The sequence below is a fragment of the Neolamprologus multifasciatus genome, chromosome 8 (genome assembly GCF_963576455.1).
Source record: "Neolamprologus multifasciatus chromosome 8, fNeoMul1.2, whole genome shotgun sequence".
NCBI lineage: Eukaryota > Metazoa > Chordata > Actinopteri > Cichliformes > Cichlidae > Neolamprologus > Neolamprologus multifasciatus.
In genome coordinates this window covers 10,557,840-10,582,392 of record NC_140446.1, presented here as the reverse complement: position 1 = coordinate 10,582,392, position 24,553 = coordinate 10,557,840, and the positions used below count along the sequence as shown (strand labels likewise).

Sequence of the window (24,553 nt, the reverse complement as noted above, 5' to 3'; positions counted from 1 at the left end):
GTAAGACAGCAGGAATAACTAACAGGAGAAATATATACAATCAAGACAAAGTTACACAAAGTGCTTCGAAGTAGTGCAGTGTACTTAGTCTGAAAAGAGTCCGTATGTTAGTGACCTGAGTGATGTGGGTTACTCAGACCACGGCTCAGATTGGTGAGGGAAGTGGGCAGAGGCGGTGTGTGGGGGATAGTGTTTTTTAACAGTCCGAATGTCACAGGGGAAGAAGCTGCTTCCGAGTCTGTAGGTGTGGGATCTGACCAGAGGGCAAGGGGTCAAACAGGTGGTGGGCAGGGTGCAAGGGGTCACCTGTAATGGCCCTGTTTTTTCTGAGACAGGAGGATCTGCCAATGCCCTTCAGGGGTGGCAGAGGGAGGCTGATGATTTTTTAGGGCAGTGTTAATTACCTTCTGCGCAGCCATCCTGTTCTCAGTTGTGGCCCAAACAGCCAGGCAGTATGAGCGCTAGGAGTGCTAGGAGTCCAGCAGCAGCTCCCAAGTTATTCTTCCTCAGGACATGGAAGAAGAGCAGCCGCTGTGGGACTTCTTTACTAGAAGTCTTCATTAGGATTGATGCTTCTGTAATCCCTCTGTAAGATAATTTCTAGTATGATGTCTTTCTTTTTTTTATAGAGTAATGTATATAATAACGTGATGTCTTTGGGGTGAAATACTGATGGGGTGGAACTTGAATTACCACGGACAGATTTGACACGGGCAAGACATATCACAGCCAACTGACCTCTGACCAAACAAGGGAAGACAGACTCTGGGAATGACATGCTGAGTCGAACTCTGACCTGTCTGGGTGTGAAAGCCAAACGAGAAAGTCCAGAGCCAGGATCAGGTTTCAGCTCGTGTTTTAAACGTTTGCTGGAGAGGTCAAACAAGTCCACGGCAGATTTGAAGAAATTAATGTAACACATGTAGGGTCAGGCCACATGAGCACAGTCCAGATATTTTCCCTCTTATATACAAATATCCCCACTGCGGAACGACGACTGGTTGATCAATCTGTCTTGATGCACAACTACAGATCGGCCAGTTCTTCTTACCAGTCTCCTGGGTCTTAAATATCCTGAACAACTCATCTGGAAGAACTGAATCCATTCGTACTGAGAAGATACTAAATGCCTTAGACTTGAGATGGGTCACATCACGGTGATAATGTCTCTCTAGGCGAGGACACTGTTTGCTAAAGGAATTTTTTACTACAGTCCAAAAATATATTCACAGCTCAGCTTTCGTTTGTCAGAGGGTGCAGCACGCAAGCTGCATGCAGCGCTCAAGGCAGAGGCAGTCATGTTGGCCGAAGCAGTACATCTGGCTCGTAAATACTCAGTGACACTAAAATGTGTCAACCAATGGGAGGAAATCATTCACGAACGATGCCCAGCCAGGACAGGAACATGCATAAGACAGACAGGGAGAAAAATCGACATGAAAGTTGAAGGAAGGGTGTCATTAAATATGTATGCTAACACAACATTGCACTGAGTCGCTCCTTCAGCTGCCTTAGATGGATGAAACCCACAGTCCAGAGACAAAGTAGAGCCACATGAAAATGAGCAGTAATTATCCTCACTAATTATGCTTTGCATTAAGTAAGGCTGCAACTAATTACTTTCATTGATCACAAAAATTATTTTTTGCACAACTTGCTCAAGAAATCATGAAGAAAAAGAGCCCCTCTCAAGTTTAGAAAGTGAAATATACCATCTTTGTTTTGCCTGTTTTGCCTGGTCAGAAATGTCTTAATGATTGAAGGGACCATCAAAATCGTTGCTGCAAACTTTTTTGTTGGTTGTAATGAAGAATACCCTCCATCAATTTTCCCCATCAGCCCAAATTACTTAAAAGCTGGTAATATTCTGCCGATACAGACAGTCTCAGACTCTCACAGACCGATCAACTGACAATGATGGTTTTCGATGAGCCCGGCCCCGCGGGAAATGCACATCAAGGCTAACGTCTGACGATGATGAACTGTTGATGAATAAATGAACAACTTCCTTATACTTCAATCCCAGTTTCACACATTTGCCCTTCCTGGTAATTAATTCCCAGGATTCACACAGCGAGTGTCGTGACTGTCAGTGTGTTTAGAAGTTACTGAAATGCAGCTCCTCGACTCACCACAGTTGCAATTTTATTGTGTGTGGCATCCTTGTTGAATCTCACCTAGGGCGTAGAATGCTGGTGACTCAGATGACACGAGCCCAAAGGCTTGCAGTCACAATGCCAGATAAACAAACAAACAAGCACATACTAGTATATAAAAACAACCTGACTTCACATTTGAACATCTCCTCAGTGCAGCCCCTTTGTCATGCTGCTGCTGGGAACCCACACACATAATTCAGGCTTCATAAAAGCTTCTCACTTGATTAACTTCAAATCAACTATGGGCTTTTATTTTTAAATTTAACACTAGAGAAACCCTGGAATTGAAAAAGTGAAGTATGCTTAAAGTGCCTTGAAGCATGCTTTTAAAAGCACCAGCAAAACGCCAAAAGTGTTACAACTGATTACTAAAGAGACTTTCAGCACCATCAATTATACAGCAGCTCCTCTTTTTTGAGGTACACAGTGGGTGGACTTGGAACAAAACATAAAAAATCATGTTCTGCTGCTCACACATGGAGAGAATGAGTGTGAACCATGAATTAAGCAAGTTTTTGTACTTGAAGATGTATCCCTGCACCCCAGCATGTGTTACATATCTGTAGGTCTGATGCAGCAACTAACAGCTGCATATATAAAACACGATGTACACGAATGAAAAACAGAATGAATCGGAAAACACATATATACAAGAAACACAGTGCACATAGACGGATGCTACAGGGTCATTTAAACTGAGAAAAAAATAAAGCTTTTTCTTCGCGTTTAAATGTAACATGAACACGGTAATTTAAAAGAAAACACAGGAAAATAATCTGCTACTTTTACGCACGGACTTTCAGTATCCATACCTGGCAACATATGGCAAGACCCCTTCTTTCCCCTTCTTACCTTTGACAGATTTTAAGAGCATCCTGTCACACACCGACAAAGTGACAGTTAAAGCCTGAAGTGCTGTCAAAATAACAAACTTCACACTCCAGCTCTCGGGGTTCATGATGCTGAAGCGTGGAGGGGGACTAGCCAACTGTCTTTCACTGCAGCGCAACCATCATACACTTCCAGTCCAACAACAGCTGATGTGCAAGAGCCTCCCCACAAATAAAACGACTTCCTGAAATATGATCAAGTATATAACCGGTGCTTTAGGAAATCCCAAAGACAGCTGATTCGAGTCCACTCACTTCGTCCCCATTCAAAGATGTCCAAGTGCGAAGCCGCTCGCGCGTAAGTAAAAACTGTGGAGAGCGATGAAAATATTGACAAAGGCACGAGCCGCTGCTGTCTCTCAGTCGCCCCACTGGAATGACATCAATTCCACAGCAATTACTGGCGAGGAGTGTTGTCTTATGAGTAGCGACCATGTGCTTCAATGAAGCGCTCCGCGAGGTCCTAAAGCCACCGCCAGGGCACACAAATGGCAACCAGGCTGTCAAGTTAGACGCAAAAAAGAAGCAATTTCCGGTCCCATCTTTCAACAAGAAGGCAACAGTTCCATGGAGAATAAATAAATAATTTAGGGCAAAATCGATTCTTTTGATGGAAAAAAATTTACTGGATTTATATCCTCAAGTTTAAAGAGTTCCCTTGTTTCATTTTAAAGTCATCCTTTTGAACACAGTGTGTTCCAAAAGCTACTGCAAAACCTGCATAAATCCAATTTAACCAATTTAGTATGCATTTGTTAAAGCATAAGTCTGGGAAGCGCACAGGCTGAGAGATATTATAAGGTTTTATTTTGAAGTTCTTAATTCGTCTGCTCTCTTTAAGGGGTTGGCAGTGAATCATCGGCCCCCATCTCTCCCTAGCATCCTCTTGTGTCACCCCAACCCTCTGCATCTTCTCTGTACTCTTCCTGTTTTCCTCCTACCTGGCAGATCCATATTCAACATCCTTCGCCCAGTTTATCCACAATCCATCCCCCGCACATGTCCAAACCATCTCAGCCATGCTTCTAACTTTGTCTCCAAACCGTTCAACTTGAGGTGTCCCAATACTCATTTTTAGTCTTGTCAGTTCTGGTCACTCCCAACCTATTGGGACTATTATCTTTCTGTCGCAAATCGCCCCTGACACTGGTCCCCACCCACTCCTACCTGCCTGCATTCTCTTCTTCACCTCTCTTGCCCACCGTTCGTTGCTGTAGACGTAGACACCCTTTTATTCTGAAGGTAAACCAGGTTATTTCATTCCTCTTTCCTGGTATTCCTTGATCAACTTCACCCAGGGAGCTTAACAGACCAGCACACACTAAGGCCACATTTGACTATAGCCTCCCTGGGAAGGTGTTATAAGGTAAATCAATTACTTGTTGTTACTCAGCCAGAAAAAAAAACAAAACAAACCCCCCCCCCCCCCCCCCCCCCCCCAAAAAAAAAAACCAGACTCACTCATGCGCATGCCACAAAAAAGTGGTTTTACTTCAACACATTTACATTTTAAAATGCCAGAAAGCCATCTGATAGACCCAAAGCGCTCCGCTCAATTATGCTTTTCGCGATGTGCACTCTGCAGTGCGCCGCATCGGGTTGTTTAGCATTTCAGGTAGGGCTTCAGCGTGCTTCCAGCATTAAGGCTTAAGGTAAAGTCACTGCGCCGTATCCACTTGTTATCTTAACACAGTGTGAAAGCATACACCCTCACACAGAAACCTCTCAAAACTCTGCCTCCAAGATGAAACATGGAAATAAATGAATACTGAGGAGCACTCTGCTTACTTTTTAAGAACCAAGGGGTGCTTGCAAGGAAGGCGGTACACAGAGCAGGGCTCTCTGTTGGTGTGCTAGAACAGATGATTAATGAACGTCCTTCCATCTTACCTATGCAACAATGAGAAAACGATTTTGGGAGAAACAAAATGGAAAAGAATTTCACTTCCCAAAGCACATTTACAAAAGTTGAAACACAAAAGTTGTTCAGATATAAAACACATAAATGTAGAAACCTATTTTTATATGCACACGCTCAGTTGCAAAGGTAAAATAAGGTAATCTTTGACTAAGGCCTCATGCATGCGATCAATTATCTTCTTTAAAGAACATCCATGGTACACAAGTGTCCTTCTAGTCTCAAATTATTATCATTGTGCACCATGAATGGTGTTATTAACGCACTCCCACTGTCCAAATACACCCACACATGCAATTGCACAGACATGAAAATAGGTTTATAAAAATAGTAGCAACCATCTGTTTTCTCTACACACCAATGAAAATTACAACGGATGAAACGACTGGACTACGGAGGAGCACGAACCTAAAGACAAATGAGGAAAAATGACAATTGAGAGTAATGAGAAGATCTTCTGCTCTGTTGTCTGTTGTTCTAAAAATAAATATTGACACATTGCTTTACCCAGAATCATCACGTTGTTGTGCAACACCCCTCGCTCACTGCTTATTCATTCTGGATCAAAACACACAAATTTGAATCTGCAACAGCGAGGCTTGGTCCATCATGACACAATGACAGAGACAAAGGCTCCATTCAGTTGAACTGTCCATTAACAGGGGGGGCTTCCACTGTAAAGAGGTCACATTCCTCCATCTGGCATCAAATGGTGGCAGAGCCCACTTCACGTTTCTTTCAGCATTGGATGTTAAATGAAGACGACGGTTAAAGACTGTCCCGGATTTGACTGTGAAGCATAATGGATGATTTTGTCTTACATCGCTGCTTCACATCACATGGTATCATGTGAAAGTGACTGTCAGAAGACACCACTGCTACAGTGAGACGCTTGTTCTGCATCCAATTACATGGAGTAGTCTCAAAACAAAGGCAGCTTGCAATCAAGTGCAAACAAGACAACAAACTGCATAAACAGAAGTTAATCGAAACCATATCGGCGAGGCTGATGTTTGATTAAAACCACAACAGACTGTCCAGACATGATTTCATACTTTCGACCTTCAACAACCTTTATTTGAAATTGCATACCACAAGGGTGGCTAGGACAACCACGTGACAGAGCATAGAAAGGTCATTTAAACAGCAGGCACTGCTGATTTGAAGATGTTTCTAGAATCCATAAGGACCCTGTCCGAGTGTGTTCACTGCTCGCTTTTCAAGCAGTTTAACGTGTTTTAAGCAAGCACAGAAAGACATCCTTCCCAGATTTGGATAGAAGAGCAAAAGAATGAACAAATATGTAATTGGATTTATCTGTGATAAGGTCACATAGTGAGATATGCTGATTTTGCTTACTACATATTGTTTGATCAGGAAGTGCAATAAATTTGCATTAAGGTTAAATGTCTTTTTTTACTTTGTATGAGAATATATGCTTTTAATCCACATAAGAAGACAGGTTCTAGAAAAATAATCAACTAAACTGTAGTTCACTGTATCAGTCTTTTATGCCTTTCTCTACATCTTCATCCATGTGTTCAGTTGTTTAGTTGTTGCTCCTTTGAAGAAGTTGATCCAGCAGTTTCTGTAACAAGAAAACACACAAGTGGCTGACACATATCACAAAATAAGCACGCTCCTTAATCTTCAGAGGTCATGTGCAGAAACAGGACCGATTCCTGGTACATGGCACCCTCTCACCCAAACTGTTAAGCTTTCCAGCTCCTTTTTCAAGACCCGCTGGATCTCCTGGCATCATAGCCCTTCTCCCCTGCATTATCTGCCACAGCAGCAGTGTGGGAGGAGCAGCTGTGTGTGGGCACCCACTCTGTCTGCAGGCTCGGCTGAATGGTGGCACTGCGCTGTGGATTTCTCTGCCACTAAAGGGCCTTTTGTTTCACGAGGAACACGGGCTCATACACTCAGCACAATGAGACTGTTCACAGTCTCTCTTCATAATGAGAGGCAGGGTGTGGGGTGCAGGGTGAGAAAGAGAGACTACAGTTCCTCTAAATCAAACTCACTTCTATAGAGGGTCAGAATTATTGACTATAAAATGGCAAAAAAGGAATGCTCGCTAGCAGTCGCTAAACATGACAAATATGCCTCTGAAGTGTGTTTTTTAAGATCGGGTTTTCCTCACAGAACCTTTTGCAGGCGTGCAAGAAAATAGAAAAGTTAGGCCGCATCGCCCTCTAGTGGAAAATAAGTGCAAAGGAAAGTTTAAGTAATCATGCAATGGCAATAAAAAGTCAGTCTATTGTAAGTCTCTCTGTAAATAATCAGAGCAGACATTTAATTATGTAAAGAATTTTTTACATTGCTACATGCTTGAAGCTTCTTTGTTGTTTTTCATCAGATTAACAAACAACTAGTGCTCTAAAAACTGTATAAAAATCATTAAATTAGGTAAACCATTTAAAAGTAGATTTTTCTCCCTATAGCTAGATTTTTATTGCAACACTGAATATTTGGTGGGTCATGCAATAACTAAAGTGTAATTTTCTACTTCAAAACAAACCAAAACATTGTTCAGACCTCCAAAAGCAAATGACAAACCTTATCAGTAACTGTGGGTCTTTTTATCTGTTATAATTTGATATTAGGGCCCCACAAGAGAATAGAATAAAGGCTGTCCATGTGATATGCCCCCTGATATTTGCATCAAAAAAAGTCCTTTAAACTCAGCCTCGTGCGACCCACTCAAATCCATTTTTTTTCAGCTAATTATAATGGATTACGTGCCCACTTTACTGCATTATTTTCAACAGCGGCATCGTTCTGAAGAGAGACAAGGCTGCATTATTAACATAGAAACCCTTAAGTGTTTGCCATTACTGCAAAAAGGTTTCACTCTTTCCAAGGTTTAATTGAGCTGTAAGGGAAAGGTGTGTTATTACTTGCTCAATTGCCTGTGGGTCATACATGCTATTAATGTTCTGTTCAGTGTCTCGGGCAGATAACTACCAGACAGGAGTTATTTGCTTTATTCTCCATGTTCAATGATTTGATGATGTAAGTTTTACCTAAATATGTGTTTGTAACAACGTCTGGTGCTGATATTTAATGAGATGACAACTAGGATTAGATGGTTTGAACTCATGTTAGGTGGAGTTGTCTCTTTAACTGATCATCTTTTATTTACCTATTGTTGTTATCCACAAACTTTAAAATGTACTGTTTTACAAAAAAGCAGAAAAAAGTAAAGCACGTTGTTATTTTTTGGTTAAGATGTCGAATTACATTTATTCTCTTGCGTTCCTGAACAGAAATCAAGTCACTTTGATTTTTTAACTTTTTTTTTTTGACAGCCATTAGGTCACAATTGATAGATTCATTTGTGATTGTTTTGTGAAATATAGGTAGAGGATTTACCTTTTTGTAAAGCTCAGCTCGATATCTGTTGTTCAAACTGACCTCCCTCCTTTCTTCTTCTTTTTGTCTCTTGAGATCTGCAGGTGTCCTGTACAAAAATAAAAATGGTGTTTTAGATATGGAATCTGCGGTTCTCAAAAAAAAAAAAAAAAAACTAAAACATTTATTAGGAACTATATTACTGTGCAAAAGTCTTGAGCCACCCCTTGTTTCGTCATTATTTGGTAGCAAAATCGGAAATTTTATTGAAGATTTACACAAACATGTGCCACATTGGCAGCACAATAGCATAGTGGTTAGCACTCTGGGTTTGAATCCAACCTCTGTCCAGAACTTTTCTGCGTGGAGTTTAAACGTGTCCCTGTGGGGGGGTCATACTTATATGCGGGTATTCTGGCTTCCCACAGTCCAAATATACAGTTAGTGGGGTAAGGTTAATTGTGATTCTAAACTGGTCAAAGGTGTGAATGGTTATCTGTTGCTCTGTTTTGACCCTGCCACAGACTGCCAACCTGTCCAGGTAGGCTTGTACTGCATTGGCAGTGTGTTTAAGATCACTGTCATCCTGAAAATGAAGCTGTTTCTAATGAGACGATTTACAGATGGTATTGTTTTTTTGGATCAAAATCTAGTGGGATGAGATAATTTGACAAGATTCCCAACCTAAAAGCACTGCCTGCAAACCAGAGCCTCCACAGGCTTTTAGTAACAAAGTGCTTCAAGACACAATTCAAAATTGGTTGGCTAAGTTGGCTCTTATGTGTCGACACTGGTTTATTCCTCGAAGGTATACCTTGAAGTGCCTCTTCGAAGCTTCAATGATTCATAGGTCACTGTTAAGTGGCTCAGCAGAAATATATATACATATATAAATGAAAAAGGGGTGGTGCAAAAACATCTGCTCAGTATTATATGTATATAACTATGTCAGCTTGTTAATTTTTTCGTGAGTTTGCCAGGAAAATAAGACAAAGCCTAAGGAAAAAATGCACAAAAGTTTCGACAGAGAAGATAAGAACAGCATATTTGTAGGGAGATGTCACTGAGGAGAGCTCTGCCTAGACATGCAGGAGTGATACAAGCCTAAAAGGTAAAAGCATCTGATAGTGAGCCAAAGTAAAAACATAGATGGCGCTTACAGCTTGGATCTGGGCTGCATGTCTTTCCTAGAAAATGCTCTGTCTCTGTGTGTGAAAAGGTTACCTAGAAACACACACACACAAGGGCAAAGCATTGCAGTCAGTCTTTCTTTTACACAAGTTGGAATAGACAAAACACTTCCTTTTTGTTTGAACATAAAAAATGTCACATTGAATTTGAACATATAAGATTATCTTCTTTTTTTTTTAAAGCATGTAACCTTCTCTTTTTGTTTCTCAAGGCACTTTGCACCATCACATTTGCACCTGTCACATTCTGCAGGGCATTTGTAATTACACCACTGATCATTTTGATTTCTCAGCTGGTATTTTGACATTGGTGCACCTTTCTGTTGTAGCCTGTAGAGGGCAGAGAGAGCCATAAAATCTCTGTTAAGTCTTTAAAACCATTTATTTAACATCTTACTTCAGGTTGCTTTTATTATATTTGGTCAAAGTTTCACCTGGTGTGCCATTTTCTGTTTCCAAAATCTTTAACTACATTCAAAAGAAAAGAAAATGTAATAAAGTGTATCAGGGTGATTTACTTTAGGATATCAGTCCGTTATGTAATCCATAAGATGCATTAAGCTACTTTAACATTTTATCTATGTTATTAAACGTACTTATCCAGGTTTTTCATTTCATAATTTCAATTAAATAATTCCTGAAGAAGCTACTGCAAAATCTTAATGTAATATTTGCTGGTTGTTGTTGATTGTAGTGGATTTGGAAATATTTGGAGATATTATCATTAACTTTAATTAGAAAAGAAATATTTTCACAAATTCAGAAAAACAACACTGACTGACAAACACCCCTTTGCCCCCCTTTTTGGTCTAAATCTGTATCCGTGTATGTTTAGTCGTGTGGCAAAAAGCCACTGCAGCTGCACAGAAACAATGGACAGCACACTGGAGACAAGAGGTGAGGCTGGCTGCTAGCGCATTACCGTTCAGAGAGGTAGACCCAGTGCTGAGAGCTCTCCTCTGCCTGGGTGCCTTCTCCAACTGTGGGCCTACTGAATTTGACAGTTTCCTTCTCTCCCGTGCCTTTCGCGCCAGCTCTCGCACTCTACCTTGGGAACGACTAATGAAGTCTGGTCTAGACCTCTGCAACGCGTCCTGCCAAAACCACAAATACATTGTTCTTCTTGAGAAAACATTTAAGCACAACCCTTGTTTCAAACTCCCCATGCACCTGAGCATACACGGTGAGGCATGTCGTGAAAAAAAAACCCCTAAAGCCAGTATAAATATGTCATTCTTTTTTGTTGATATTGAATTGTATTACAGTGGTTTCTTTATATTGTTTTTGGAACCTTTATAAGAAAACACTGGATAGTTTTGCCTTGTGAGTTCTGTAAACCTAAAACAAAAACTCTTAGGAGAGGGAAGTTACTCTGGCTGGTTACACTGTGGCTCTGGACTTTTTATTTAGAAAATGAAATCAATTTTTCAAATTTCTTTTATTAGCACAGAAAATAAACTCACCTGAAGAGAAACAGCTTCAGATGACTGTTCAGCATCTAGACTCAGTGGAACAAATTCAGCATGAGGCCGATTGAGGCGTCGGCTGTGATTAGGATGCTGCTTTGCACGTTCTCCCTCATCTGTCACTATCAAGACAGAGGAAATCAACTACTTTGTGTTTTCATGTACACATGGCTTAGCTTCACATGCCTGACTGCAATGCACAGTTCCTCAGCAGCCCCCTTGGTCTCCATGACATATTAATTACTGGGGTGAACCAGATTCGCACAGTATGTAAAAGTCAAAAAATTTTACCATATTAGTATTGATTAAATTAAGGATGTATAGGTGTGGGGGGAAAATGTTGAACCACCAATAGTTTTACTTTATTGTAATGAAGATAAATGCTTTATACAGTGAGACATTATGAGTATATATATATAATTAGAGGAAGAGAGAAGTAATAATACCAGAATTTCCTGGGGGTGATGCAGTGGAATCCGTTTCAGAATCGCCACTTGGTTTTTTCTTCTTACTAAGTTGTCTTTGGAGTTTGATATTTGCTATGATCGCAGCCGCATTGAGGGCAGTCACTTCCTCTGGAGACTGTTGGGAGTGGGGATCTGAAATCCAAAAGGGCTTTGATGTAACTGAAGAGTGAGTAAAACATTGACAGTGGCTGTTTCGGAGCTATCATTCCTGCTTCGGCGCAGATTTCTGCACTGTATAATATCCTGCCTCATTTGGTGGTTGACTGTAACAAACGTTGAATTTAAATGATGTTGCCTAGGGCCTTGTAATTAATTGATGACACTCTTAATGAATGTGATTAAAGAATAATTAATAATTTCACACAGAGAAAAGACATCATGAATCAAGAAACACAGTTGCTCAGCAGAAGACTCCCTGATCTTCTTACTTATTCACCTGGATATTCAGATTTTCCAAAAGATAGCTTCAGCTGAGTCATTTAACAACTGCACACTTTGAAGACTTAACTTGAAATTTTGAGATTTTTGGAAAATACACTTATTTGCTTTCTTGCCAAGAATATTTTTTGGATCGAATATAATGCTACAGGCAGGAAGGAATTAGAATCAGTGTGAGGACAAAGCTTTTGGCTCGTATAGATTACTTGTAACAACTTTAACTTCATTATTCAAAACTTTAGTGGCAATATTTATTTAGTAGTGGTATCCATCTCTCTGTGTGCATACAGCACTGTGTAAAAGTATTGAGCCACCAATCATTTCTTTATCTTTTTCTTCTGAGAAGCCAGAGTGGCCTTGCACAATAGTTCTTTCAAATGTTTTTCTTTTGACATTGACTGCTCTTCACTCACTTTCAGTCCAGTCCTTGTGGGGTTTTTTTGCTTTTTTTGTTTGTTAAGCCACTTAAAATTGATCTATTAATCATTCAAGGATTAAAAAATACACATAAGTCAATGGATAAACCAGTGCTGTGTCTACACATACCAGACAACTTAGTAAAGAATTAATTTTGAATAGGATATTTAGGCAATTTGTCACTGGCGGGCAGCCTGTCAAAAACACAGTATTTCTCCTTTGTTTGCTGAAGCCATGAAAAATGACAACGATAACACAGTTTGACTGGCATAAAATATTATTTTTTGTAACAATAAGATATTCCTGAAGAGCTGCTACCCAAAAACTTTGTCTATTTCTGTATGTTGTGCAGTGTGTCCTTAAAAAGAATTTGAGGAAACCAAAACAAAAAGGAATGCTAGGCTAAAAAACAACAACAATTTCCAGTAGTATCTGCAAGTCATGCCCTTAGAAATAGGAAGAAGAATCACCAAAGACCTCACACAGGAACTGCTGTTCGCTGTTCGTCATCATATATGCCGTCAGTGATACATGGTAAAGTGGAAAACTGCACCCACGACAGAAAAAAACGCATTATGCGGCTAACACAACTTTGGTTCTCTGCAAGCAACTGCGCAGATAGCTAACGCTAACCTAGCCAAGATCCCAAAGTGAAAGCTGAATGAATATAGACCCCAGCTTCCAGACCCTGAACTTCAACAAGTAACAAACAGATGAGCAGTCAGACTGCAGCCGCCTTTTACCTGCTCGTGTTTCTAAAGCAGAATCATTGTGCTGATTTTTGTCATTGTTTTGTGCGGCCAACTTTGTATTCTACTGAGAGAAAGATATTAAAGTTGTGTGTCCTAATTGGGAATTTGTGTTGGTTTGTGGGGGTTATTGCCTCAAATTTATATCATGAAATGTTGATTTTGAGACAGTTTGTTTCAATTTTACAGAGTAACATAAACCTGGTAGTAATTAAGTAACGTACTGCATTAATTTTAAGTATGTGTAATTACTTTTTTGAGTAACGACTCCTGACACTGATCACAACAAAGAGGGGAAATACTTCAACAAACATGCACAAACATTGGACCCACAGCATGCAATTCATTTGCATGAATGTAATTTATTTATTGCTGCTTAGCAATGGTGGTTACTTGGAGCCAGTGAGATCCCAATGAGAATCGATAAGAGAATTAAGAAGGAATCGCATTGATAAGTGATATCAATAATGGAATCAGAATCCCTAAATTCTTATGGATTCCCGTCTCTAATCTTGACAGGTAACAGAACAAAATGCAGCCAATACCCAAAGAAGATCTTTGAATGCCCTTCAAGAAGCCTTGCGGAAAACTCTTCCAGAAGACCACTTAAAGAAATGACAAGAAAGCTTGTCTGAGAGAGTTCAGGCTGTGCTGAAGAATAAAAGTAGTCATACCCCTCATATTGACTTTCAGGCTTGTTACAATTTTACAGACTCTGTTTTTGCCTTACATACTTTTTTCCATGTAAGTTGTCAAAAAGTCACTGCACCTAGTTCCTATTTTCTGAGCATATAAAGAAACGGTGATGGTGTAAGACTATTGCACAGAACTGTAAATATGACAGAAGGTGAGAAAATGCATGTTAGATCTATTTTAAAGTAAGCAGAAAACTTTTAAGACTTATTTTGGGCATCCAGATGGCCCGAGTCCCCACAATATTACTGTGTGAACAGAATTGTGTCCCCACAACCTGATTAGCGCAAAGAAACACATACAAATAGAACTGCTGCATTGCAGGGCTTTAACGCCAAACCAGATTCTAACACATTCTAATACCTTATTTTCACCATGTTTAGCAGCTTGTGATTTCCCTTCCTTTCCTGTGCTGCCAGTGAAAAGGGGGCAGGAATAGATTATGCATGCAAAGGCCTGCGTGGGAAAATGGAAAAAAAGGTGAAAATGAGAATGCATATCTAGGTGCTGATGGGCACCTTTGCGTCTAGCTGATGTTGCTCGACACAGGCGAAGACATCTTCCGTGAGTGACAATTGGGCTCGTGTCAGCAGATCAAGAAGTAATATCATTGCAATCTAATAATGCCTATAAAACATCAAAAGTGAAAGACTGTATCAAACCTAGACGGGTGTGTAATAACTTCAAGCTAGAACACACAAATGGCACAAAGGAAGTGCATATTTAGACATTGCCATCCTTTGAAAATGGAGATCAGAGACTGAGGGAGTATGTGTGCTGACAAGAAGGCTCCCAAAGTGGGACAGAGAAACCTACCTGTTGCCTTGATGAGAGTTAAACTGGAGGACTCTGCCTGCAAAGTGCTTCTTGGTAGAGGCAATCTTTCTTTTTCACCGGCCTTTGACATGAGTGTCTCTGCCACAAGCTGACCTGGTCTTTTCACTGCTTTTCCAGGACTGATGAAACTATTGTCCGAGTTCAAAGGGTTGATATCAGTCTCTTTTGGAAGTCCAACGCTCCATTTCCTGGCAGATGGTTGTGTCAAATTCTCCTTGCTTGTCTCAGTGTGTCCAATCACATTGCCATACCAGCTCAGTGGTCTGTGCAGCCTCCCCGATCGCTGTCCAACAGGCTTTGGAGAAATCTCTGAGGATGTGGGTGCTGCTACACCAGGAGGGTTGTTTAGGAAAAGGCTCAGTGTGGATCTGTGCCGCGAGCCATTTTTCTCTGGATCTGAAGTATGTGCATTTGGTGCTGCAGAGTTTGGGATAAAATTCAGATGACGATAAGAAGGTTGTTCATTATTTTGTGAATGATTTTCCTGACTCCATGTGTTGTTGCCCATATATGTTCCCTCACTATAGCTGTGTCTATACTCTGGGTGTTTGGCCCTCAGTCTGCCTGGACTGTAGCTTTCTCTGTGTTCTGTCACTTTGATGATGGTGGCCTTCCTTCTGTGGACCACTGTGTCCAGACCATTGTTTCCCGGTGGTGTCCGTGCTGTGTTTGTGTTTGATACAGGACTTGAAATCACCCTTTTCTCTGTTACTTTGACTATAGTGGCTTTCCGTTGCACTGTTAAATGCCTGGAGTTTGGGTCCATGGGCTGGTGGTCCAAGCTGTTGTGTGGAGAAGGAGACTCACGTGACTGGGAAGAGTGGTTGCTGGTATCAGAGCCAGGTAGACTAGCTGTTCTGCTCACTTTTCTGGAGGAGATGGTGATGGAGGAGAAGCCAGGTTTGTTTTGAGGGATGAAGATTCCCACAGCGGAGTTTGTCTGTATGTCTGAAGGTTGCGGACTATTGCTTGTTGCAGAAGTTGTGCGATTCAGCAGAGGATGCCTGAGGGCCTCTGTGGTGGCTGTTTTCATCAAAAGGGATTTCCTATTAGGGTCTGAGTTGGTCCCTGTGGGGAGCTCATTGGTCTTACTGCCTCCAGGGAAAGCTGACACCCTGTTGGTATTCCAGCCCTTCCTCAGAGCTTGCCAGCCGAAAGGTCTGTCCCCTTCATTAGCAGGAAAGCTAGGCTTTTCTGGCACCTACAGCGTGTGGACAAATGAGATTTTATGTGATAAAATTTTTTAATTATATATGAAAACCCAGTCCTACCCTACTGTTGTTGATGATGTCTTATGGTTAATGATTTGCCATACATCAACACATTAAAACACGTGCTTCACATTCATCTACATTCAGTCTGTGCTGCTGCTTTTAATTGGCATATGGAGAAAATGAAACATAGCTTGGCATAAAATATTGACAACATGACATCTTTCTAATATTACATTTCAACAACAGGTCAAATGTCTTGTCTTTCTTCAGGGCTTTGCTGTTTGTTCTTTAGTCAGATGACTCTCCCCATGCTTGACACACTAAATGCCCCAGTGGCAATGGAAGCAGCAGCAGGCAAAGCCAGCACACAGCGTGACTTATCCCTCACAGAATAACAATGAGACTCTATCCTCAACAGGCGAAAAGCAAAGATTCTGGTCCTTAGGCTGGAGCATTCTGATGGTGTTTATGGAGCATGGAGAAACACTGATATGTCCCTCTTTTAAATGATAAGACATATCTCCCTCGTTTATCAAAGGTGCATAAACCATAAAGGAGTTTAGCCATTTCAGTTTTCTTTTAAGGAAGTCCACACCACTGCTTTGACCATGACTTTGTGCTGTGTTTGTAAAGACTACCCGTTAAACTGTGTTAACCTTGGTTTCCTTATGACATTACTGTGCCTTCTCTCTTCTGTAGCATGTGCTTTTGTCCTCTGTGTTCTTTCCCTTCCTGTACTTTCTGCAGGTTTAACTGAATCCACAGCTTCGTGTTCCTGATTTGTTGTTATGGGCCTAAACAACCTGCTGACTGTTTCTACCTATATTGTTTGTTGTATCTTTGGATTTCATTTTCTTTCTTTGCTTCCCCCTCACTCTAACTAGTCACAGCAGATGACACTTTCCCAGAGTCTGGTTTAGCAATAACTTGTGGCTTCAGCAGCCAGAAATTTCTGCTGAAAGGAAGTTTTTATTTCTCCTCACTGTTGGCAAGTGGTTTCTCATAGGGGTTTGTTGTGTCACAGGTTTATTATCTACAATGTAGGGGAGTTTCTACCTGATTTGAAGTGACTATAGCGATTGCACTCTACGGCTGAATTTTAAGGAAAAACAAAACAATTTGTCAGAAAGAAAAATCATCTAGCACAACTTTATAGATCCATAGAACAAAGAGATTACTTCATGACATTCATTCTTAACTTTGTCTTGATCAAGTCAGATACTATTTGTAGACTGCAACCATTTCTCTTGCTTTCTCTCTCCTTTCACTGCTCCATTTATTTGTCTGTTTTTAAGCTCTAGTTCAATAAATTATCTTTAGAAATCCTTTAAGGGATTAATTCTATAATCTAGTTTCTCTAGAAAAAAATGTTATTTATGTAAAAATGTTATTTCTCTTATATGTCAGGCCTAGTACAGTCTTGCAAGAGATCTTGCGAGAGATACTTCCTGGTTAAATAAAGGTAAAAAAAAAACAGCAACAATATCGATCTATCTATCTATCTATCTATCTATCTATCTATATATATATATATATATATATATATATAAATATATATATATATATATATATATATATATATATATATATATATATATATATATATATATATATATATAAATATATATATATATATATATATAAATATATATAGCCAAGCCTGGTTAGAAATGGGAGATTCTGGTTTAGGCAAAAGAGCAAAAGTGAGCATGATAACAACAACAACAAAACTTCATTATATAAAAAGAAATACCTTGCATCTCCAGCCATAAATGGGCCCAGTAATAACAATCATCATCATATCCTTCCTTTGTAAAACTGTCTCCTAACCTATGTGGTACTTTATATTCCAAAACCTGTTATCAGTTACCTGTTTAATAACAGGAGCGCCTTGATCAGGTGTCTGCCACGTCTTCACACCCAGAGCAGTGGCAGTGGCGTGACTTCTCTCCACCTCTGCATCTGTGTATCAAGGCAAAACAAATGATCCACTGTCACAGTCTCTGCAACACATACTCTCACGTCCTAACTCGCCCGCACTCTCTCTCTCTCTCTTTCTCTGTCTATGCCACACACAAACATGCAAGTCATGCATTCCTGTGACTGTAGAGCAATGTTGACACTGTCAATAATTGACACTGGCACAGCAAAGTGAATTTAACACCACCCCAGAGTCACTTGTCTCCTTACCCAGGAGACACAGCAACTTGACTGGTCTGCCTCTCAGCCCTGACTGCCACCCTGACTGCTTGCCTGGCTGCGTTTCCACCTGCTGCTGTTACCATGGTAACATGCTCTCACTTTGGGATAACCCTTGTGCGTGTAATCTGTATTGGGTTTCTTCTTTTTTTTTCAGTTTGAGGGAGAAAATGAGAGCGCAGGTGAAAATTGCAGAGCTTTGCAAACAAGATTAGACCTAAAGACAAATGTCTTTCCAGACTTCCTAAAAGACTTTGGCCCCTCTAAGGCCTCCTTTCACCTGCTTTAATCATTACATAGCTTTTTTCTGTCTGTAGAAAGCCCCCGCCCCACCACCCTGAAAAGCTTCTCCCATTACCTCTACTAGCTGAGCTCAAATTGCCATCTCCCTGAATCAACAGCTGACCTTAATATCCCAGAGGAAAATAAAGAAGAGAGGCCATATGGCAAATACCCATCTGGAGTTCCCGCCCTCCCAATTTATTCATCATCCTCATGAGTTTTATCTAAAAAGTAAGTGTGAGCAGGGTGAAAATTAACCACCCTGTCCAAACATGAAGGCCCTTGAAGCACACAATCCAATTTTTATTATCATTTGCTCATTAACACCAGACCATTTCAAGTTTGTTAAATGTGACTCTTATGGAGGCAGAGGGCACTAAATGTCTGCAATGAGACCTCAGCTCTGATTAAAACTACTTCTGCTTGTTCTGTTGTCAGCAACAACCAGAAAGAGAGAGAGAGAGAAAATAACGAGAAATACATTTTCTAGTTCCAGGGCAACTGAGTTGATTCTTATTGGAATAACTGCGATTTAAAATTCATTTGGTTTCAGGTGTGAAATTGTGTACTTAAATCCACTGGCGGCTGGGCAAAAGTGACTAGCAGTAAAACAAATTTGGATGCAGACCTTCATAGAGATAGTTGTTTCCTGTTTCAACTCACTGGTGGTGATTGATGTTGAGTTCGGCCATTGTGTGCACCTGACTATTTATTATTTTTGTTCAACTGAACTATATTTCTGGACTATTTAATTGAGAGGTAATTATTATTGTTTTCAGAAAACCTTGGGAAAAGCTGTGTGTTAAAAGCAGTTTTTCTAAAAGTATGTGTTGCACAGAAATTATAACTAAATGGTAAATAACAGCTGGATTGTGAAAAGGCAATCTAACCTATGTCAAAGACTATTTGAAAATGGTTAATAATAATAAATACAAAATGTCATGCCACCTTAATCGGCACAGTTTAATTAGGCCTTTATAAGATATTAATGAGGTTTACTTATCTTTGAAAGTATGCTGTCTATCAAAGTCATGAATGGATTACTTTGATTTCTGAGCCTGAGCCCTGTCAGGATAATCTATGTATAAACAAGAACAAGGCTGAAAGATCAAACCTCAGATCAAATCCAGATGGAGCTAGATGCCATGTTCAAAGATTAACACGGCCACTTTTCCAGTCAGTCAGCATCTCTCAGTCTTATCTTTCTGCCCTTTCGTTTCCATGCCAGCCCCTACCTCTTTTTCATCAGCTTTTCAGGCCTAATAGTGCCCATTTCCTTTGCCTGCAATACTGTCAGAACACCACGGCACAATAGTCACGATCAGTTGTTCTTGAAATTGACTTTGTTTTAGAAGATGTCGTTTAAAGTGATCATCCAGCCAGTCGGTGTGGAACATTTGGAAAAGGACAGGGGCAACACTGCTGCAAGGAGCTGATTACAAGCAAGTAAACTGTGTGGCAAGTCAGCCCTGAAATAAGCTCTTGTTCCCCTCCTAGCTAACCCAGCCCCCATAGTTACCCTATGACCACATTTATTATGCCATTAATTACGTTTCTTGGTGACAGACAAATAGCCTACTCTTTACATTTTTTAAATCTTTTATTTTATGTATGGTTTTCAGTTGTAACACTTGCATAATGTATAGATTTGCATAACTGAATTTTGTTTTACTACACTCAGCTGAAAGCCCAGCTGTTATACAAGTAGCAAATTGCATACGTACTCTGTGCCTTAGGTGTTGCTTGATTCTTCTGAAATGTTGGAGTGATGGGTTGTTTCAGTTTCAGCTGGAAAAAGAAAGAGTGTGACAGAGAAATTACAAAAAAAGCTATTATTACATTAGTAATAACTCTCTAGGACAGTGGTTCTCAAACTTTTTACATCATTCCCCACATGGCACGAAGAAATATTTTCAGCCCCATCTAAACAAAACAATGACAGAAAAGCCTAGCTGCAACTTTATTTAGATAACAATCTCATTCCCAGTGAATCCTTCAGTATTTTTTGTTTTAAACCAACAACTTTTATTTCAAACAACTATTTGTAACTTTTGTCACTAGACTGCTTCATTAGTTTGCACCACTTCTGCAAAAGTGGAACAAGTTAAACAGAATGTGAACATTGCCAACATGGAAAAATAAAGTTCAGTTTTAGTCTTATAAAAAAAGTAATCCAGAAAAGTGTGAACTTGAGATGAAAAATATTTAATTTAGTGAGAGTTTAATACTATTCACTCTTAGTGGCTGCAGCGAGCCTGTTTTTGATTGCAGAGCTGTGCCGGGGCGTGGTCTGTGGTGCGGCTGCGGGGGAGCGGACACACCAATAGGACACACCTATTGCAGCTGGCAACTTACACACGCAGCTGCAGCTTTTCAGTGGATGCGCATATGAGTAACGTAACTGCCACAAATTTCTCTGTTCCGCCATAAAAGTGATTCCGATGCTAAACATTAGTTCTGCATGACCTTTCTGCCAGGTAACTTGCACCCCCACCTTTAAGAAATCTGTGCCCCACCAGTGGGCCGCACCACACACTTTGAGAACCACTGGTCTAGGAGTACAGATCAGTCAGTGTTTGATACATTTAGAAGAGTGGGAAAAGGCAAAGCCCCATTTTTGAAGTGTTTTGGCTGTTAGCATCTTAGCTTTTCCAAAAGAGATCTTATGTCAGGTGGATTTTAATCTGTCTGCACTTTGATAGGGTAGTTCAGTTCAGTTTGATTTATATCACAACAGCAGTCCCCTCAAGGTACTTTATATTGTAAGGCAAAGACCCTACCATAGTAGAGAGAAAATCCCTGGTTGGGGGGCAATGGGAGGAAGATGAAAAGAAAGCCAGAGATTAATATTAACTAACAATTTAAGTGAGGTGTCACTAACAAGGAAGCACACCCACCTTTATTGTCCTTCTGGATGCTTATGGTGGCCAAAATGTTCAAAATGTGCATCATGTTATATTTAGTAAGATTTCAAACTAATAAATGACACAATAAGCTCAACGGGAATATGTTTACTGTCTATTTTTGTATACTGACTAAGACCTGCATGGTAAATATGATGCTATCACAGCAGCCAACTTCTAGCTAACAGGTTTTCTCAGAAAGACTGAAAAGGGAAAAGGTATAGCTAGTCCATGTCTGTCCGACAATATCAGGTTAGCTGATTCCTCTTGTTTTCAGTCTAACTATTCTATTATCTATATCAATTTTCCTAAATAAAGCACATCTCCCTTAAAGTTTTCAGTTTTAACCACAATCATTCAGAGCTTTTTTTTTTTCTTTTTTTTTTTAGAGTGGAAACAACTGAAAATATAAACAGAGTCATTTTTATCAGTCAGGAGTCACTAGGAATCTGCTTAATGCATCAGTTCAGTCAGATCTCTACAGCACAGCAACTTATCAATTCAAAGCCATATTATCAAATCACTGGGTGATGCTCCTATTGAATTATTTCTGTACATTGACTTGCTTCTCTCTTTGGGCACAGAGCACATAGCTCCAAATGAGTCGTAAACCTTTTGAGAATCCATTGAGTTCCTGCAGAGTAAGCTGTTTTCAAAGGATGCCAGAGCGCTGCCTTCTTCCTGGGTAACAGAGACTTGACTACAAATGGCTCTCTGTGGCACTGTGTGTGTTTTACTCTACAGTGCCTGCCACAAAGCAGCGTCACTTTCATTGCAAAACACTTAGCTTCAGACTCCATGAGCATACACAACACTAACATGCAAAAATCACATAATTCAAGATGATGCCAAAGCCAAATCCAAGCTAAATCTTTGCCAGTGCTTGTTTTAGAATTGTGTTGCTCTAACTCGTTTTCCAGAAAGGTGCAGAGTGCAACTGCTCAAATTCTCTACATTCTTCCATCCTCACTAATTTAACTGCATATAAAAGAATTTCATAAAATATTCTATTGCCAAATGGGGTTTTTTTGTACCATGTGTTATGTGTCTTACGTGGCCGGGAGCATGGTCCGAAAATTGGTTTTGGTTGCAAGTGTCTGCAACCATCATCACTCTTCTTTGGATTGGCAGCCATCCAATTTTGACTGGAGAAAGATAACTAAGTTCGGCTTGTTCCTTTTCTGGAGCCTGCATGATATGGGCTCTCTCCCAGCTTCCTCTGCGCTCCGGAGGTGAAAAAACCCCAGTCTGGAGGGACTCCTGGCTGCCCAGTGAGCTGTCACATAGGCTTGAACTCTCACATGAAGATGAGACCCTGCTGAAAGAGGGAAAACCCATGTGTCTCCAAGCACGTCCAGTTGGCTCTTTGTTCAGAAAAGGCATGGATGTTGTTCGGTCATTGAACCCTCGAGCCTGATTATGAGCTGGGGCTTTAAGTTTGCTCTGCATAGCCTGCAGGTGCTCTAGCCAGCTGTCCAGCTGGCCACCTTCAATGGCGCTCTGGGGCCGCGGTGCACGTGGTGGATGAGAAACAGCGGGCCCTTCTGACATCAAGCTCTCCCAGTAGGACTCATCTCCTGATCTCCTCCAACCTGGAGTCTTCCTTAGGTGGGCAGCTGGCCTACGGAGAGTCATCCCTCTGGAGCTTAGGTTACCACTCACAGCTCTCAAGTTTCAGCTTCTCAAAAAAAGCCGTTTACTGTGGAGGTATTAATGAGAAACTCCCGGCTCAAGCCGACTTCTTGACAAGAGTCATCCTAGAAATGCACTGCAAGGAATCAGCAGTTAAAGTAATGATCAAGGTCATCTTTGTCGCAGTTCCTGTTTTGAGAACATATGAGAACAATGTTCAGAATTAGAGTTTCAGATATATTATTTTAGGTTATAAGACTCACAACAGTTATTATCAATTTCATTCATGATGATGGTGTTACTCACCAGTTAATGACGTACAGTCCTTTTTCACTTGAATCCAGTTCTTCTCACTCTTTAGTGTTTAGGAAGTAAACACTGCCTTTGTTGATATAAAGTAGGTGCTAGTGGGTACTGTCTCCAGCCGAGCAGCAAGTAGCAGTATAAGGGAATGTTTGGAGGACAAAAGAGTTACTGAGCACAAGGGCTCAACATCCAATACACAGAGGAAGATGGGAAGAGACAGAGGGAGAGGCGGGCCGAAAAACAAACACTTGTTGATGTGATGCCTGACGTAACAAGAGCTCCATTTAAACAAAGTTAACATTCATCTTGTAGGGATTAAACCATCTGATTTTAGGCAAGCCAAATACAGTATTCAATATTTTAAAAGGCAAACTTCCTGACATTCAAGAGTCCTTTCAAATGATAGAGCATCACTAATGAGCAGATTATCCATGTTAATCCACGACTCACTTACTGCTTTGGCAAATCCTCTTTGTTCAGTTCCCCCTGTTTCGTCTCTTCCCTGTGATCTCGTGGTTGGTGGCTGATGATGAGGCATTGCTATCCTCAAGCTTCTATCCAAGCCATGTGACTTTAGCAAGACTGTCTTAAAATGGCCCAGTGTTTTTTGGGTAAGTAACTGTGACCCACATGATGTCACGCAATGCACGAGAGAAGGATATTTACAAGGTGGGAAAACTTGCTGGGAGAAGGATTTTGCTTCAGATTTTATTCAGGGGCATCTTTAATCTTTAAATGCAGATCTGCAAAGATGCAACTTCTTCCAACAACAAAAAACAGAAAAAGAAAAGAAAACTGGCACCCGCTTTGATATTTAATGCATTTCACTGTTCTCGGTGGATTACCAGTCCCTACATGGCTTTCAAAACAACTCAGTATCACTGGGTGGAATTACATTTTCCAAATGTATAAAAAAAAAATATATATAAGACAGAATGTCATGTCTATCATTTGCAATGGCCTGCTTTAAGGGAACGTTTTTAAGCTGAGAAGCCGCATGTAGAATAAAAATGCAATGATTTGAAGCAATTTGCATAATTTTGTCTGCTCGGCCTGGGAGATAACACGAAAACAAATGGAAAAACTGAGTAAAAGACAGAATTTGACCAGATAGACGAAAGGTAACTTCTTTCATAGGCGAAGAAGTCTGAAAGCGACAGCCCCCTCTGCTGGCACGACTTTAATATGACAACCTGAAGAGGAGGGAAAAAGGAAAGGGGATGGAGAAAAGTGTTTGTGGGATGGTGAACTGTGTGTGGTGGGTGTCATCATAAGTTGAGAGACTTGTGCATGTAACAGTAGGATGCATCAGTTGTGCAGAAAAGATAAATAAAGCTGAGCAGATTCGAGCGTGTGAAGCAGACGCATCACTTCTGTATCATCTGTTTAGCACCCTCAGCTTTAACCTAGGACCTGGCGTCCACATATGTGGACAT

The 24,553-nt window shown here is 40.5% G+C and overlaps 2 protein-coding genes across 6 annotated transcripts in view; both read right to left on the bottom strand.

Annotated features, from left to right (window-relative positions):
• adam12a (ADAM metallopeptidase domain 12a) overlaps nucleotides 1-3,610 on the bottom strand; it is a 79,134-nt gene extending 75,524 nt beyond the window's left edge. The window contains exon 1 of one of the 2 annotated variants that reach the window (XM_085169969.1): nucleotides 3,012-3,610. In XM_085169969.1, the coding sequence (XP_085026095.1) occupies nucleotides 3,012-3,117 (106 nt within the window). In that variant the 5' untranslated portion in view covers nucleotides 3,118-3,610. The remainder of the gene's footprint in view (nucleotides 1-3,011) is intronic. The other variant, XM_085169970.1, reaches the window with a different exon arrangement.
• Nucleotides 3,611-6,014: 2,404 nt separating this feature from the next.
• c8h10orf90 (chromosome 8 C10orf90 homolog) lies at nucleotides 6,015-24,040 on the bottom strand. Of its 4 annotated transcripts, none has more exons than XM_085170996.1 (11): nucleotides 23,118-24,032; nucleotides 22,233-23,000; nucleotides 20,001-20,064; nucleotides 17,666-17,757; nucleotides 14,561-15,782; nucleotides 11,427-11,579; nucleotides 10,978-11,096; nucleotides 10,437-10,608; nucleotides 9,485-9,548; nucleotides 8,346-8,433; nucleotides 6,015-6,555 (listed from the first exon to the last, which is right to left on the bottom strand). In XM_085170996.1, the coding sequence occupies exons 2-11, from the start codon at nucleotides 22,812-22,814 to the stop codon at nucleotides 6,517-6,519; spliced, it is 2,595 nt and encodes an 864-aa protein (XP_085027122.1). In that variant the 5' UTR covers nucleotides 22,815-23,000; nucleotides 23,118-24,032; the 3' UTR covers nucleotides 6,015-6,516. The 4 variants fall into 4 exon arrangements, 3 of the variants coding, with proteins under 3 accessions (XP_085027122.1, XP_085027121.1, XP_085027123.1); XM_085170995.1 differs by having other exon boundaries at nucleotides 10,978-11,102; nucleotides 23,118-24,028; XM_085170997.1 differs by lacking the exon at nucleotides 9,485-9,548 and having other exon boundaries at nucleotides 10,978-11,102.
• Between the last annotated feature and the right edge of the window lie 513 nt (nucleotides 24,041-24,553).

Coding starts and splice junctions, on each gene's coding strand:
- c8h10orf90 (XM_085170995.1), bottom strand. CDS start 22,814: ATGACTCTCCGTAGGCCAGCTGCCCACCTAAGGAAGACTCCAGGTTGG. Junction 11,580..14,560: donor AACTCTCATCAAGGCAACAG/GTAGGTTTCTCT, acceptor TTTGGATTTCAG/ATCCCCACTCCCAACAGTCT. Junction 11,103..11,426: donor ATCACCCCCAGGAAATTCTG/GTATTATTACTT, acceptor CTGTCTTGATAG/TGACAGATGAGGGAGAACGT.